The following is a 15,288-nucleotide window of genomic DNA, read 5'->3' as shown; positions in this document are numbered from 1 at the left end:
TTTTTAATTAAACCCGATTGAACCTTGAACCTAACCTTTTAAATGAAAAAAAAAGATTCGAGGGCAACTGGCCCCCTCCCACGCTTACTTTTCCCAAAAAGTATGTGATCAAAATTTTGAGCATCAATTTTGTCCTTTCTAGTTGGAAAATTAATAGTTAAGTCCTTGTATAAAATGAACCCACACAGTCCGTGGGGAAAGGCCTGTAAGTTTTGAAATTTGTCCATTATTTACGTATATTATTTGTTATTGGGAAATATACAGACATTTTTTTGGGGGGGAGGGGGCAGGCGTTGTGCTTGGAGTGGATTTCTAAAGGAAGAATCTTTCTTGGGGAGGGAAATTTCTGGGGATGAATATTCCAGGGGAAATTTACAGTGGGGGGATTTGACAAAGCTACTATTTGAAATTCGTTTTAATTGTCTTCTTTTGCATTTTTCTATATTCTCTTTGTCAAATTTTTCATTTGGAGATGTTCTGGGGAATTATCCTCCAGTGGTTAGGGATTCTTTCCACGTGTTTTGATTTCCAGGAGACTATTTCCATGGATGGGGGCATTTCTAGAGTGATTAGAAACCGATTAGAGATTAAAGTTTTATGCAAATGAAAGAATGCTAAGGAGAATTTTTCAGGATGAATCGTCCGCAAGCAATTTTACAAGGAGATCGCTTTCTCATCTAGGATGGAACTGTCTGAAGGGAATTTAACGGGGTGGGTGGAGTGTACTTTACTTTGGATCAAATTTACACGGAGGAGTCTTCCGTAAGGGGAAGGATATATTTCATAGAGGGTGAACCAGATTTACCACGCTAATTCTTCCACACTTTACAAATCTTCCTTCGCATTCAAGGTATCACAAACCTTTTTCATTTTCATCTATATCTTTTCCTGCAACTGTATCTCGGTTTAGTACATTCTCAAAATGTTCGACCTATCTCTCTTTAACTTTTTCCTTATCACTAATTGTGGCCCCATTTCTGTCTTTAATTGGGACTAGTTCGGATTGACTACTCCCTTTCAATTTATTGAAATCATTGTTTAATTAAATCAATTTATTTAAACTGTATTATCTCTTGCCAATAGATTAAATAAAAAAAAACTAATTGATTTACCTGAAAGTAAGGAGCGACGTTAAAACTTAAAACGAACAGAGATTACTCCGTATATGAAATGGGCTGTCCCCTCCGCAACCCCTCGCTCTTTGCGCTAAAGTTTTTAATTGTTTTAAAAAGTAGAATTGTGGCAAAGAGTCAAACTTTAGCGTAAAGAGTGAGAGATTGCGGAGGGGACAACCCATTTCATATACGGAGTAATTTCTGTTCGTTTTAAGCTTTAATGTCGCTCCTTACTTTCAGCTAACAAAATTAGTTTTTATTTAATTTCTGAAAGTTTTTGAATTATTGCATGTTTGGTTTTGGCTCTCCGCGCATAAATTATTAAAATGAAATTTGTATATTAATTCTTTTTTTTGGCTAAATGGCTTTCTCTTAGTTTTGACCAGACGATTTTGAGAAAAAAGGGGTGGAGAAGGAGGTCTAGTTGCCCTCCAATTTTTCGGTTACTTAAAAAGGCAACTAGAACTTTTAATTTTTAACGATTTATTAGTAAAAAATATACGTAACTTAAGAATTAACTTACGTAACAAACTTTCATAATCTTATATTTTTATTATGTATACAAGGGGGTTTGTAACCTCGTTAATACCTCGCTCTTTACACTAAATCGTAAGTTTTGTCCCAATTCTTTAAGAATGACCCCTGAATCAGAAAGGCCGTAGAATAAATAGTTGAAATTACTAAAAATACTTTAGCATAAAGAGCGAGGTATTTATATCCTCCTAAATACCTCGCTCTTTATGCTAAAGTATTTTTAGAACCCCTTTTATGCGTAATATTCTCTGTTCGTTTTAAGTTTCAATGCTTCTTCTTCCTTTCATTTGACAAAACGTTTTCATGTTTATTTTTCATTGTTTTCTTATAGTAATGCTAGAAAATCCTGCGCCCTTTTCATTGAATTTTTCTTCCCCCATGACAGATTCCTCCAAGGAAAGATCCTCCAACATAGCCTCCTCCCCTCAGCCCCACCCCCAAACAAAATAAAATCCCCCTGAAAACGTCTGTACACTTCCCAATAACCATTACAATATGTAAACACTGGTCAAAGTTTGTAACTTGCAGCCCCTCCCCCAGGGATTCTGGGGGAGTAAGTCATCCCCAAAGACATAGTTATTATGGTTTTCGACTATGCTGAACAAAATGGCTATTTCAAAATTTTTATCCGTTGACTTTGGGAAAAAAATTAGCGTGGGAGGGGGCCTACATGCCCTCCAATTTTTTTGGTCACTTAAAAAGGGCACTAGAACTTTTCATTTCCGTTAGAATGAGCCCTCTTGCGACATTCTAGGACCACTTGGTAGATACGATGACCCCTGGAAAAAAAACAACAAACAAACAAACAAATAAACACGCACCCGTGATTTGTCTTCTGGCAAAAAATACGAAATTCCACATTTTTCTAGATAGGAGCTTAAAACTTATACAGTAAGGTTCTCTGATACGCTGAATCTGATGGTGTTATTTTCGTTAAGATTATACGACTTTTAGGGGGTGTTTCCCCCTATTTTCTTAAATAATGCAAATTTTCTCAGGCTCGTAACTTTTGATGGGTAAGACTAAACTTGATGAAACTTATATATTTAAAATCAGCATTAAAATGCGATTCTATTGATGTAGCTATTGATATCAATATTCCATTTTTTAGAGTTTTGGTTACTATTGAGCCGGGTCGCTCCTTACTACAGTTTGTTGCCACGAACTGTTTGATAATTTGTTATATTATACTGAATATAAAGGTAAAGTTTTGTCCCCAATTTCATTTTAATTTTTTGAGGTACTGAAGCACCAAAACTTAAGATTCAAAAATTAAAATGGGAATAGTACTGCTTACTTCTCGGCTTCCACTTCTCGAAAACAATGCGCCGCTGTTAGTACTTGAAAACTTGAAATTAAGGAGCCTTGACAGAAAAATGTCCCGTCTCCAGTTTCATCGAATAAAACTACAATCCATGGCCAATCACCTGGAAGAGACTATATTCAATTAAGATAACTTGGTCCAATGTCCCTAATCAAGAGTGAGGGTAAGAGAGGACGTGTTGCCCATCCATCCGATATTTTTCAAACTCCTTTTTTAGTGCATTTTTATCGAGATGTTTCTTTTTGGATTGTTCATTCAAAAAACATTAAAAAAAATCCCTCATAGATTTTGAAAAATACATTCCCCCCCCCCCCCATCATGTATTTCATGAATTGAAACAAGTTGATTTGGTCATTTTTTAATTACTCATCTATTTGGCATCAAACAGTTTGTGATAAGGAGCTGAAAGTACAGAGTGACTTGTGTTGATACATTTTTGGATATTTAAGCTTGCTTAATTTTAGAGTTTTTTCTATTGAATTACGATGTTCAATAAGTCTTTCAACAAATTGTTGGTGAGTTCTGCCGATGTAAAACTTCCCACAAGAACATGGGATACAAAAAACCCCAATGACCCAAGGGTCCCGATTCATATCCTTTTCAGAATTAATCAACTGCTTAAAGGTCTTATTGGCTGAAAACATTGCCACACCCCGGCAATGTTTTAGCCTGCAGGTTGTTTAGCGCTTGGCAGGCTTCTATATATCAATTATCATTGTTCCTCTTTTTAATGTGAATTCAAGCCTCTTCTTATTCAAACCTCTTTGTAATTCAAGCCTCTTCTTAATGTGATAATATCACCACAGGTTCGTTACTACCACCCTGGGAAAAATAAGAATTCTTCCTTTAAGTCCTGACCTATTTAGATCGATTTTTGTTCCAAATTTTGTTTGTAATTCTATTTAATTCTATTTAATTCTAGCTATTATTTGTTCCACACCTTTCTCTTTAGCTGTCGCGGTTTTTACATTCAATAGTTTTCTAATCACATTTACTTGTGCTTCATTTTCATCAATCAGCCCCTTAAACATTTCAAACGACCTTAAATTAGGATTAGTGCCTTTGTAAAATTACGATTTTTATGCTATTTGACCTTTAACTTTTGCCTTGTCTTGTTTTTTGTCATTATGAAAAACATAACACCAAACCTTTGTTTATTAAAAGAGGCTGATGCAGTATCAGGTTCCTGGCTAACATCCTTCTAAACTCCGAAGTTCTTTATTTCTAGCTATTTCATCGCTTAGAGCTCTTATAAAATGTTGAATGTCGACTTTTGCCTTGGTTTGTCATCATGAAATATATATGACCTTACAAACCGAACTATTATAACTATCATTTTCAATATTGACACGTTTCAATTTTTGCTGTCACTTATCTTCTAACCCAAATTTCTTTCTTGTTCGTTTTGGATTTTAATTACTTCGGATAACTTGCCAATGCCCTTTGTTTTAGCTTCCCCTATTGATCTAGTTTTACCTGATGGTCCATGTTGTAGATTTGTTAATTGTTCAGGTGGTGGGACAAAAACTATTTTTTTCCAACGAACTATACTTTATAGCGCTTGTAAACATTTGTTTTTTGAGTCTTGTCTCATTTGATGGTCCAAGTTATTGATTTTCAGCCATTGTGAATTTAATTTGTTCGGGCTGTTCTCTTGGTCTTATCACGTTTAACAGTTTAGGGAGTTCCAAAGAATCATTAGTTGTATTCTTATCGCTATCATTTTCAATTTTTAAAAGTTTCTATTCTCGTTGTCACCTATCTTCTAATCCAATTGTTCTCTCTTCTTCATTTTGGATTTTCATTACTTTAGACAACTTGCCAATGTCCTTTGCTCTAGCTGCCATTATTGGTCTAGTCTTACATGATGACTCGGGTTATAAATTTGTTAGTTGTTCAACTGGTGAGACAAAAGCTTCTTTTTATTCCAATAAATTATCATTTATAACCCTCGTGTAATCTTCTTTTTTGGGGTCTTATCTCATTTGATGGTCCCGGTTGCTCACCTTCACCCATTGTGAATTTAATGTCTTGTCTAGTCTTGTCTAGATTTTAGGTTTCTCAATTGTTCAGGTGGTGGAAAAAATTTTCTTTTTCTTCCAACGAATTATCATTTATAACACACTAGCTGATGGAGAGGTGCTTCGCGCCCCCCAAGCCCCCCCCACGCGTAAGTCGTCACGCGCCATATTAGTTACGCGCCATTGTAGTTGTGTCCCTTTGTCCCACCTGTGAATATATATGTATATATATATATATATATATATATATATATATATATATATATATATAAAACTTCGCTGTCCCATTGCCTGTACATATAAATAGATTGTCAGGTTTACCGACTCTTGAATATGCAACATATAATTGTCACATATAATTGGGAAAAACAATCCGTATTTAGATCTATACCTCATTATACTAATGATTGCCCTTGAGCTTTGTTGATAGTGATTGCTAATCAAACATTCCTTGTGTCCCCATCGTCATTTATATATCCCCCCTGTGCACCCGGCGTCCCCGTTGTAGCTGTGTCCCTGTGTCTCAGTCGTCATTTATAGTCGACAAACATGATGTCAGTCGACACACAAACATGACGTCAGTCGACACACACGTCCCAGTCGTTATTTGTGTCCCGGTGTCCCAGTTTTTATTCTTAGTTTTTTAGTTTTCTTTTTCTCCTTTATTTTTCAGTTTTTTCTCTTTTTTAGTTTTTTTTTCTTTTTCAGTTTTTAGTTTTTTTATTATTTTAGTTTTTTATTAGTTTTTAGTTTTTTTTTGGTTTTTTTTAGTTTTTTTTGTGTTTTTTACCTTTTCTTAGTTTTTTGGAACATTACGCTTTACCAACTCAGCTACTTCGGCTTGAATACATTTACCTTTTTTAGTTTTTTTATTTTTATTTTTATGTTTTTTAGTTTTTTTTTCTCCTTTATTTTTCAGTTTTTTTCTTTTTTTTAGTTTTTTTTCTTTTTCAGTTTTTATATTTTTTTAGTTTTTTTTAGTTATTTTATTAGTTTTTAGTTTTTTTGTGATTTTTACCTTTTTTATTTTTTTGTAGTTTTTTTTTTTAGTTTTTTAACTTTTTTTTAGTTTTTCTTTTTTAGTTTTTAGCTTTTTTAGGTTTTTTAGTATTTTCTTTTTAGTTTTTTTGTAGTTTTTACCTTTTGTAGTTTTTTTCTTCTTTTGTATTAATGCTAAAGCCAAGGTTCGAACCTGGAACCCTCGGACCTAGGACCTGGAACATAACGCTTTACCAACTCAGCTACTTCGGCTTGAATACATTCGTTTTTGAACTGGTATATGATGAAATAATTCAGACGTCATATGCGGACAGACAGACAGACACACAAACAAACAACTATTTAGTTTATCAGTGACTAGCTTCGCGCCACCCCAAAACCTAGTTGGCGGGGTTGATTCGCCCCCCCAAGCACCCTGTGCGCGTAAGTTGTTACGCGCCTTATTATTTACGCGCCTTTGTAGTTGTGTCCCTGTGTCCCACCTACATATAAATGGATTATCAAGTTTACCGACTATTGAACATGCAACATATAATTGCCCATGGGAAAAACAATCCGTATTCAGATCTATACCTCATTATTCTAATGATTGCCCTTGAGCTTTGTTGATGGTGATTGCTAATCAAACATTTCCTGTGTCCCCATCGTCATTTATATGTGTCCCTGTGTCCCACCTACATATAAATGGATTATCAGGTTTATCGACTATTGAACATGCAACATATAATTGCCCATGGGAAAAACAATCCGTATTCAGATCTATACCTCATTATTCTAATAATTGCCCTTGAGCTTTGTTGATGGTGATTGCTAATCAAACATTTCCTGTGTCCCCATCGTCATTTATATATCCCCCCCTGTGCCCCCGGTGTCCCCGTTGTAGTTGTGTCCCTGTGTCCCAGTCGTCATTTATAGTCGACAAACATGACGTCAGTCGACACACAAACATTACGTCAGTCGATACACACGTCCCAGTCGACATCAGTAGTGTCATCAGTAGATGACACTATCAGTAGGCATCAAATCGATGGGTGTTTTGAACAGACGCATTAAATTATTATTTTCGTGGAAAAGATGTTGCGATTCGGAAACGATTGTCCTTTCAACGTCAGTAGAAATTTCGCAACGTGCATTCAATTTAGAATTTCTATCACTGATGAAGTACAGTTGTAAAAATTTATGATTCTCGCCTGAGAATGGTAGAAGGGACCCTGCTCTATGATAAATTTGCCCTTTTACTTTGAAAGTAGGCATGAATTGATCTGGATTTTCGGTTTGGGCACCAAACGACGTCATTTGGAAACATAAGTTATATTTTCTGATCTGTGATAAAAAACGCTTAGATTCTGTCGTAGTTCCAGTAAGCAAAGTCTTTAATGGCTCTGGTGGTGCAGCCAGTAGAGGAAGTTTAACTTTTCCTGAGGCGCCACATATTCCCATTGTTTCACCATTGAATTTCAAGGCCTTGAAATAGGGACAAATTTTAGACATAGTCCCGATTTGAACACATCTACTCAAGCTATAATCATCGACTGGGCTGTACCTGAATGCCAGGCGAAAATTTTCAGGTTGCTCTTGTGATTCCTCGGCACGCTTTCTTTTGGTGATTTCTCTTTGAGACGCAAGCCTAATTTCACGCTGTTGTTGTGATTCCTCGGCACGCTTTCTTTTCTTACTTTCTCTATCAGCCGCAAGCCTGTTTTCTTGCTGTTCTTGTGATTCCTCGGCACGCTTTCTTTTCTTACTTTCTCTATCAGCCGCAAGCCTGTTTTCATGCTGTTCTTGTGATTCCTCGGCACGCTTTCTTTTCTTACTTTGTCTATCAGCCGCAAGTCTTTTGGCATAGACTCTTTGAGCAGCTTCCTCGGCTGTTGCCATTGTAGGTTCTTCAGTCATTTTACAATTAAAAATTTCTCTTTCAACGATCTTCTTACAATTAAAAATTTGTCTTTGAACGATTTTCTTAAATACTTATAATGACGTCATATACTAAAAATCGTCATAACAAACATGACGACAACTAACTTCATGACGACATACAGCTCAATCCTTATAATTACGTCATTCGACAGACAGACAAACACCTTATTTATCTTCTATATATATAAAAATAAGTTGTCTGTGTGTGGATCTGTGGATCTGTGGATCAGGTGACGTCACCTGAAAAAACTGGATCAGGTGAGGTCAAAACTGAAAAAACTAAAAAAAGGCAAAAACTACAAGAAAAACTAAAAACTAATAAAAAAAATAAAAAAGCTAAAAAACTAAAAAAACTAAAAAAAGGCAAAAACTACAAAAAAAAACTAAAAACTAATAAAAAAGCTAAAAAACTAAAAAAACTAAAAAAAGGCAAAAACTACAAAAAAAACTAAAAACTACTAAAAAAACTAAAAAAACTAAAAAAAGGTAAAAAACTAAAAAAACTAAAAACTAAAAAAAAACTAAAAAAAAGGAAAAAACTGAAAAATAAGCTAAAATAAAGGTAAAAACCAATAAAAAACTAAAAAAAAACTGAAAAAACTAAAAAAAGGCAAAAACTACAAAAAAACTAAAAACTAATAAAAAAAGTAAAAAAGCTAAAAAACTAGAAAAACTAAAAAAACTAAAAAAAGGTAAAAAACTAAAAAAAATAAAAAATAAAAAAAAAATAAAAAAAGGAAAAAACTGAAAAATAAGCTAAAATAAAGGTAAAAACCAATAAAAAACTAAAAAGAAAAAAAGGAAAAACTAAAAAAAATTTTCATCTAAAAATAAAAAAAACTAAAAAAGGTAAAAACTAAAAGAACTAAAAAAGAAAAAAATAAATGACGACACTCAAAGAGAAAGCGACCAGGACAAAAGGAATGTTCGATTAGCAATCAACAAAGCACCGGGACACAGGGAGTATAAATGACGACCAGAACATAAGTAAAAAAAAAAAACTAACAAAACTACAAAGAAGGTAAAAACTACAAAAAAACTAAAAAGAAAAAAAAACTAAAAACTAATAAAAAACTAAAAAATCTAAAAATCTAAATAAACTAAAAAAGAAAAAAAAAGGAAAAAAATAAAGGAGAAAAACAAAACTAAAAAACGAATGTATATACAGACCGGGACACCGGGATACAAATGACGACCGGGACACAGGGAATATAAATGACGACCGGGACACAGGGACACAACTACAACGGGGACACCGGGGGAAACAGGGGGATATAAATGACGACCGGGACACCGGGACAGGGAATGGTCGATTAGCAATCACCATCAACAAAGCTCAAGGGCAATCATTAGAATCATGAGGTATAGATCTGAATACAGATTGTTTTCCCATGGACCATTATATGTTGCATGTTCAAGAGTCGGTAAACCTGACAATCTATTTATATGCAAAGACAATGGGACAGCAAAGAATGTTGTATATTCGCAAGTTTTACGTAGTTAAAACCATATATATATATATATATATATATATATATATATATATATATATATATATATATATATATATATATATATATATATATCTATATTCACAGGTGGGACATAGGGACACAACTACAATGGCGCGTAACTATTATGGCGCGTAACGACTTACGCGCGCGGGGGGGCTTGGGGGGGGCGCGAAGCGCCCCCATCAACTAGGTGTTGGGGTGGCGCGAAGCGCCACCCCAACAGCTAGTATATATATATATATATATATATATATATATATATATATATATATATATATATATATATATATATATATATATATATATATATATATATATATATATGTATATATATATATATATATATATATACAACAAAAGAGAGAATAATGAAGACTTTTTCCCAAGACAGTGAGCCAACAAAACCTATTTGAATATTTCGGCCCTATATCTAAGGGCCGTCTTCAGCAAAGAAAAAATAAAAACAATAAAACACTTACAATAAAAGTTCTCAGTTAAAAATCCATATTTTTTTAAAAAATAGCCTTGGCATCATTACTTCTTAACGAAAAGTTCAGCCAAGACTCTTGGCTGAACTAAAAAGCTCAGTCTTGACTAAACTTTTCATTAAGAAGTAATGATGCCAAGGCTATTTTAGGTGGGACAAAAATACAAAAAATAACCATTATTACCAATTGAAAATCTGACGAAATTTTAGAAAATTATTTCCACAAAAGGTTTTTTTAAGGAAAATAAAATCTCCATTAAACTAAAATGAACGGAAATAAAGTAAAATAATTTTCCAGGCGCAAAACTGCCAAAAACCACCGTCAATGAATAAACAAACCCAAAACGAGCAAACATTAACATATGTACCCCTGACAACCTCCATGGCTTCTAAAAGCAAGAACATAAATTGCGCTTTACTAAAAACTCATTTTAAATATTTCCACTTTTTTAACTTTAATAAATAAAAAGAAATACTAAGACTTTAAGGAATAAATATCAGCATATGCACGGTAATCAATCAATCGCCATTCGTTTTTTTGTTTTTTCCAGTAAAATGAAAATAATGTTCTGGTCTTCAGAATGTATCGGGGGCGTCAGCCCTAGTCATGTACATTTCTGCTCGTTTTGAGTTTGACTCGATTATTTATTCTAATTCATATGGTGTCTTATTCTAATATTATTTTTACGGCTCCTGAGGCAAAAAAGTCATATTTATTCTATGGAAATGTGCTCAGAAATAGAACATCACTCATAGGAATTAAGGCTCTAGGTGAAATTTCTCCAAGTTGTGACCTATTTAGAATTTTTTTTTCAGGCCAGAAAATTTCAAGATACCGATTTTCCAAAAAAAAATGTAAATAAAACCGTTTACGAGAAAGTATTTATAAATAAATAATTTTTTGCAGTGATTTTCTTACTAACTTAGTTTATTATTTTAATCTGATTGTCAAAAGTAAAGAGAACGGCTTTACCTTTATGTGCTCTTTGACCGCCAATTATTCTTAAGGACCGTCTACTTGATATACCACAAAACTGTGAATTTATTGAAGCTGATGTGTGACAGGGGTCAAGTTCTGATTTCTTCGGTGAGACGTTTACGGGAGATTTGAGAGCTGCGCAGCAATACTGTTTGGACCATAAATTAAATTTGAGCATTTAATATAGTTTACCAAAAAGATAGTAGAAACGTTGTACTAACTAAAATTAAAACATTCTATGCATCTAAAAATCTCCCAAGTTGAAGTCAAGTGATTTCTTTTGTTTTGTATACCGTGTTTTCTATTCTGCCGTTTACATTTAAGGGAAGCAATCGACAAAATTGATGTGGAGGGTGTTATTTTTTTCCCGTATCTCTTGTAGTTGAATCATTTTTTGTCAAAAAAAAAATAGCTGTTTGGAGCCAAGGAAATATCTGAAAGAATAAGAATTAACTGCTGACCATATGAAATAGTCACAAATAAACCCGTTATTGACCTTCAAGTGATTTCTTTTGTTTTGTAAGGGCAAGTAAGGGCTTTACTTTGAACTATAAGAATTTTTTTTTTTATTATGAAAAACAGAAACTAATTTCCTTAAAAAATGGATAGACAGTCGCCTGTTATAAATAAAGTGAAACTGGTTTTAGTTTTGGCTGTAATTTGCCAACATTCATTTGACTTGATTTTTTGTCCTGAGAAATAAATTTAAATAAAGAAAAAAATTTATAAACTATGTTCTTTGAATCGTCCTTTTTACAAAATTCTACATTTAAAAATTTGGCCTAAGTTAATCATTTCTAGGGTTTAAGTTTCGATACATTTTAGATTAATAAATAAATAATAATTTTAAAATAGGACTATGATGTGCCTGTGTTGTACTCTGGAGAGTTGTAATGCTCAAATTTTGTTGATATGAAGGTATTTCTGGTTATTTATACCAAGAACATCAACTAGTTTTGATTTGCCTTTCTTTGTTTAGGTACTATGTATACTTTTTTCTTCTTGTTATGTAGAAACACCGTTGTTAATTGTTTATTGTTTTTTCACATGTTTTTGTTTTTACATGCTTATAAAACTAATTGTCCATGAAAAACTTATTTGACCTTGTTTATTTCAAGAAGTAAGTATTACCTGTTCTATACCATGTTTTCTATTCTGCTGTTTACATTTAAGGGAAGCAATCGACAAAATTGATGTGGAGGGTGTTATTTTTTTCCTGTATCTCTTGTACCTGAATCATTTTTGTCAAAAAAATAAATAGCTGTTTGGAACCAAAGAAAAATCTGAAAGAATAAGAATTACCTGCTAACCATGTGAAGTAATCACAAATAAACCCGTTTTTGTCGTTAGTTAATCTTAAATAACCCTAGGAAGCACTAACAAAGTATTTCGTTGTCATGAATATTTTGATTTATAAAAATACTATGAATAGTACTATGTCAATAAAACTATTTTGTTTGTTTGTGTCGGGTAAAATGCACAAATATTCAAGTTCAAAAAGGGAAAACAGGAATTTGCTGAAAATTATCTCTCACTGTGGTAATTTTATTGAATGAACACTAGAAAAGAATCTTGTTACAAAATGCCAAGTTTTGGTGGAAATAAGGAACAAAAACGCAGCTATTTTGATTCAAGGCAATGCTCATAAGTATGACAATTAATTGTTGTAGTAAATTCATCTGAGGTGGTACTTAATAAGTCTATCATTGTCTTTAACATTTCAAATTTGTGAAAATACTAACTTGTTTGCAATTAATGCTGCATACACACACATTATTTTACCAAGAACGGATTCATTCCGAGGAGTTTATATCTAGGAAATGACAAGAGAAAACGAGAAAATTATATGAAAACGTATTTGACATACAGAAATACTACTGATTTTCAGTTCATTTTTATATGTGGGGTAAAATGTGCAACTATTCTGAACCAAACATGTAAAACATGAATTTTCTAAACAGTGAAATTAATGTTTTCCAGTTTGCCATTTTTACTGAATGAGTCATTAGAAAAGGATCACGTTTCACAATGTCAAATCTTGTTGAAAACAAGAAAAATAGTCTTATTTTCAAATTGGTTGACATGTAATATTGTCCAAATATACCTCTATTGTTGATTTTGCAGTCAAAGGTCCCTCTAAATTCCCAAGATTATAGGATGATTTTATTTGCGATAAAATTAACAAGAAATTTCATTCGACATCTTGACTTTTTTTATGATTCAATGTTTTTCAAATACCGTCATTTTATCATCATTATTTATTGGAAATCCGTATACAATGATTAAGAAAAGGATGTGACAATAAATAAAAAAAAAGACAATGAACAAACATTTACTTTAACAAATTAATGCAACAGCAAGTAAAAGTAACCTTAGACGAAAGAGATAAAAATTATAATTCACACAAGAATACTAAATATTATTTTAAATCCAGCACTAAACTCTTTGACATACCAACTTATACAGGAAATGTAGTACTTACTAAGTCTTTAGATTTGTTATTGCTACTATTGCATGTTGAAGCCTTTAGAAACTTGTTTTTTATTGAAGGTTTTAGTTTGGCCAAACTTGGGCAATCCTTCAGTTTTCTGCATGTTCCTAAGTTTGCATCTCCATCCAAACAGGTAAGGAAACCGTCTTTTAGTGTCGTCTTAATTTGAGTCTTCCTAATTTGGGAGGAACTTGATCTTGAAGGTGGCTTCACTTTATTTCCTTTAAAATTACGTGTGTTAGACTTATTAGTTACTACTACCATGATTAACTTCATTAAAAAAATTTTTTTCAGCGACCCCATTTGTTATTACCAAATGTCGACGGCAAGGTCGGAAACATGCAGAAAAATAAACATTTACAAAATAAAAAAATGTATAAACTTTAGTATATATATATATATATATATATATATATATATATATATATATATATATATATATATTATATATATATATATATTTTGTTGGGTTATATATATATATTTTGTTGGTGTTGGGGTGGCGCTTCGCGCCACCCCAACACCTAGTTGGTGGGGGCGCTTCGCCCCCCCCCCCCAAGCCCCCGCGCGCTTAAGTTGTTACGCGCCATTGTAGTTGTGTCCCTATGTCCCACCTGTGATATATATATATATATATATATATATATATATATATATATATATATATATATATCTATATATATAAAAATAAGTTGTCTGTGTGTGGATCTGTGGATCTGTGGATCAGGTGAAGTCATGTTTGTCCGCATATGACGTCTGAATTATTTCACACTAATACAAAAGAAGAAAAAAACTACAAAAGAAAAAGGCAAAAACTACAAAAAAAATAAAAACTAATAAAAAAACTAAAAAAGCTAAAAAACTAAAAAAACTAAAAAAACTAAAAAAAGGTAAAAAACTAAAAAAAACTAAAAACTAAAAAAGAAAAAAACTAAAAAAAAGGAAAAAACTGAAAAATAAAAGAGAAAAAGAAAACTAAAAAAATATGAATAAATATATATAAAAATAAGTTGTTTGTGGGTTATGTCTGTCTGTCTGTCTGTCGAGTGACGTCGTGTTTGTCCGCATATGACGTCTGAATTATTTCACACTAATACAAAAGAAGAAAAAAAACTAAAAAAAGGTAAAAACTACAAAAAAAACTAAAAAGAAAAAAAACTAAAAAAGCTAAAAAACTAAAAAAAACTAAAAAAAGGTAAAAAACTAAAAACTAAAAAAAACTGAAAAAACTAAAAAAAGGCAAAAACTAAAAAAAAAAAACTAAAAACTAATAAAAAAACTAAAAAAGCTAAAAAACTAAAAAAACTAAAAAAACTAAAAAAAGGTAAAAAACAAAAAAAAACTAAAAACTAAAAAAGAAAAAACTAAAAAAAGGAAAAAACTGAAAAATAAGAGAAAAAGAAAACTAAAAAAATATTAATCTAAAATTACTATAAAAAACAATGAAAAAATAAACATGGAAAAGTTTTTTCAATTGAAAGTAAGGAGTAGCATTGAAACTTAAAACGAACTGAGATTATTACGCATATGAGGGGTTCTAAAAATACTTTAGGATAAAGAGCGAGGTATTTAGGAGGAGATAAATACCTCGCTCTTTATGCTATAGTATTTTTAGTAATTTCAACTATTTATTCTACGGCCTTTCTGATTCAGGGGTCATTCTTAAAGAATCAGCACAAAACTTACGATTTAGTGTAAAAAGCGAAGTAATAACGAGGGTAAAAACCCCCTCATATTACATAAAAAAAATTTAAGAATATAAAATTTTGTTACGTAAGTTAATTCTTAAGTTACGTATATTTTTTAATAATAAAAAAATTCGTTAAAAATTAAAATTTATAGTTGCCTTTTTGTGTAACCGAAAAATTGCATGGCAACTAAGCCTCCTTCCCAATCCCTTATTT

General features: G+C 32.2%; 1 protein-coding gene across 1 annotated transcript in view; it reads right to left on the bottom strand.

The window, feature by feature from the left end:
• Positions 1-15,288, bottom strand: part of LOC136035308 (venom protease-like) — a 42,481-nt gene that overhangs the window by 23,664 nt on the left and 3,529 nt on the right. The window contains exons 2-4 of the mRNA XM_065717006.1: positions 13,376-13,605; positions 10,888-11,041; positions 2,947-3,076 (exon numbers count right to left, since the gene is read on the bottom strand). Coding sequence (XP_065573078.1) covers positions 2,947-3,076; positions 10,888-11,041; positions 13,376-13,605 — 514 coding nt within the window. The remainder of the gene's footprint in view (positions 1-2,946; positions 3,077-10,887; positions 11,042-13,375; positions 13,606-15,288) is intronic.

The sequence above is a fragment of the Artemia franciscana genome, chromosome 14 (genome assembly GCF_032884065.1).
Source record: "Artemia franciscana chromosome 14, ASM3288406v1, whole genome shotgun sequence".
Taxonomy (NCBI): Eukaryota; Metazoa; Arthropoda; class Branchiopoda; order Anostraca; family Artemiidae; genus Artemia; species Artemia franciscana.
The sequence above is the reverse complement of the archived record's forward strand: the minus strand, read 5'-3'. Positions and strand labels throughout refer to the sequence as shown.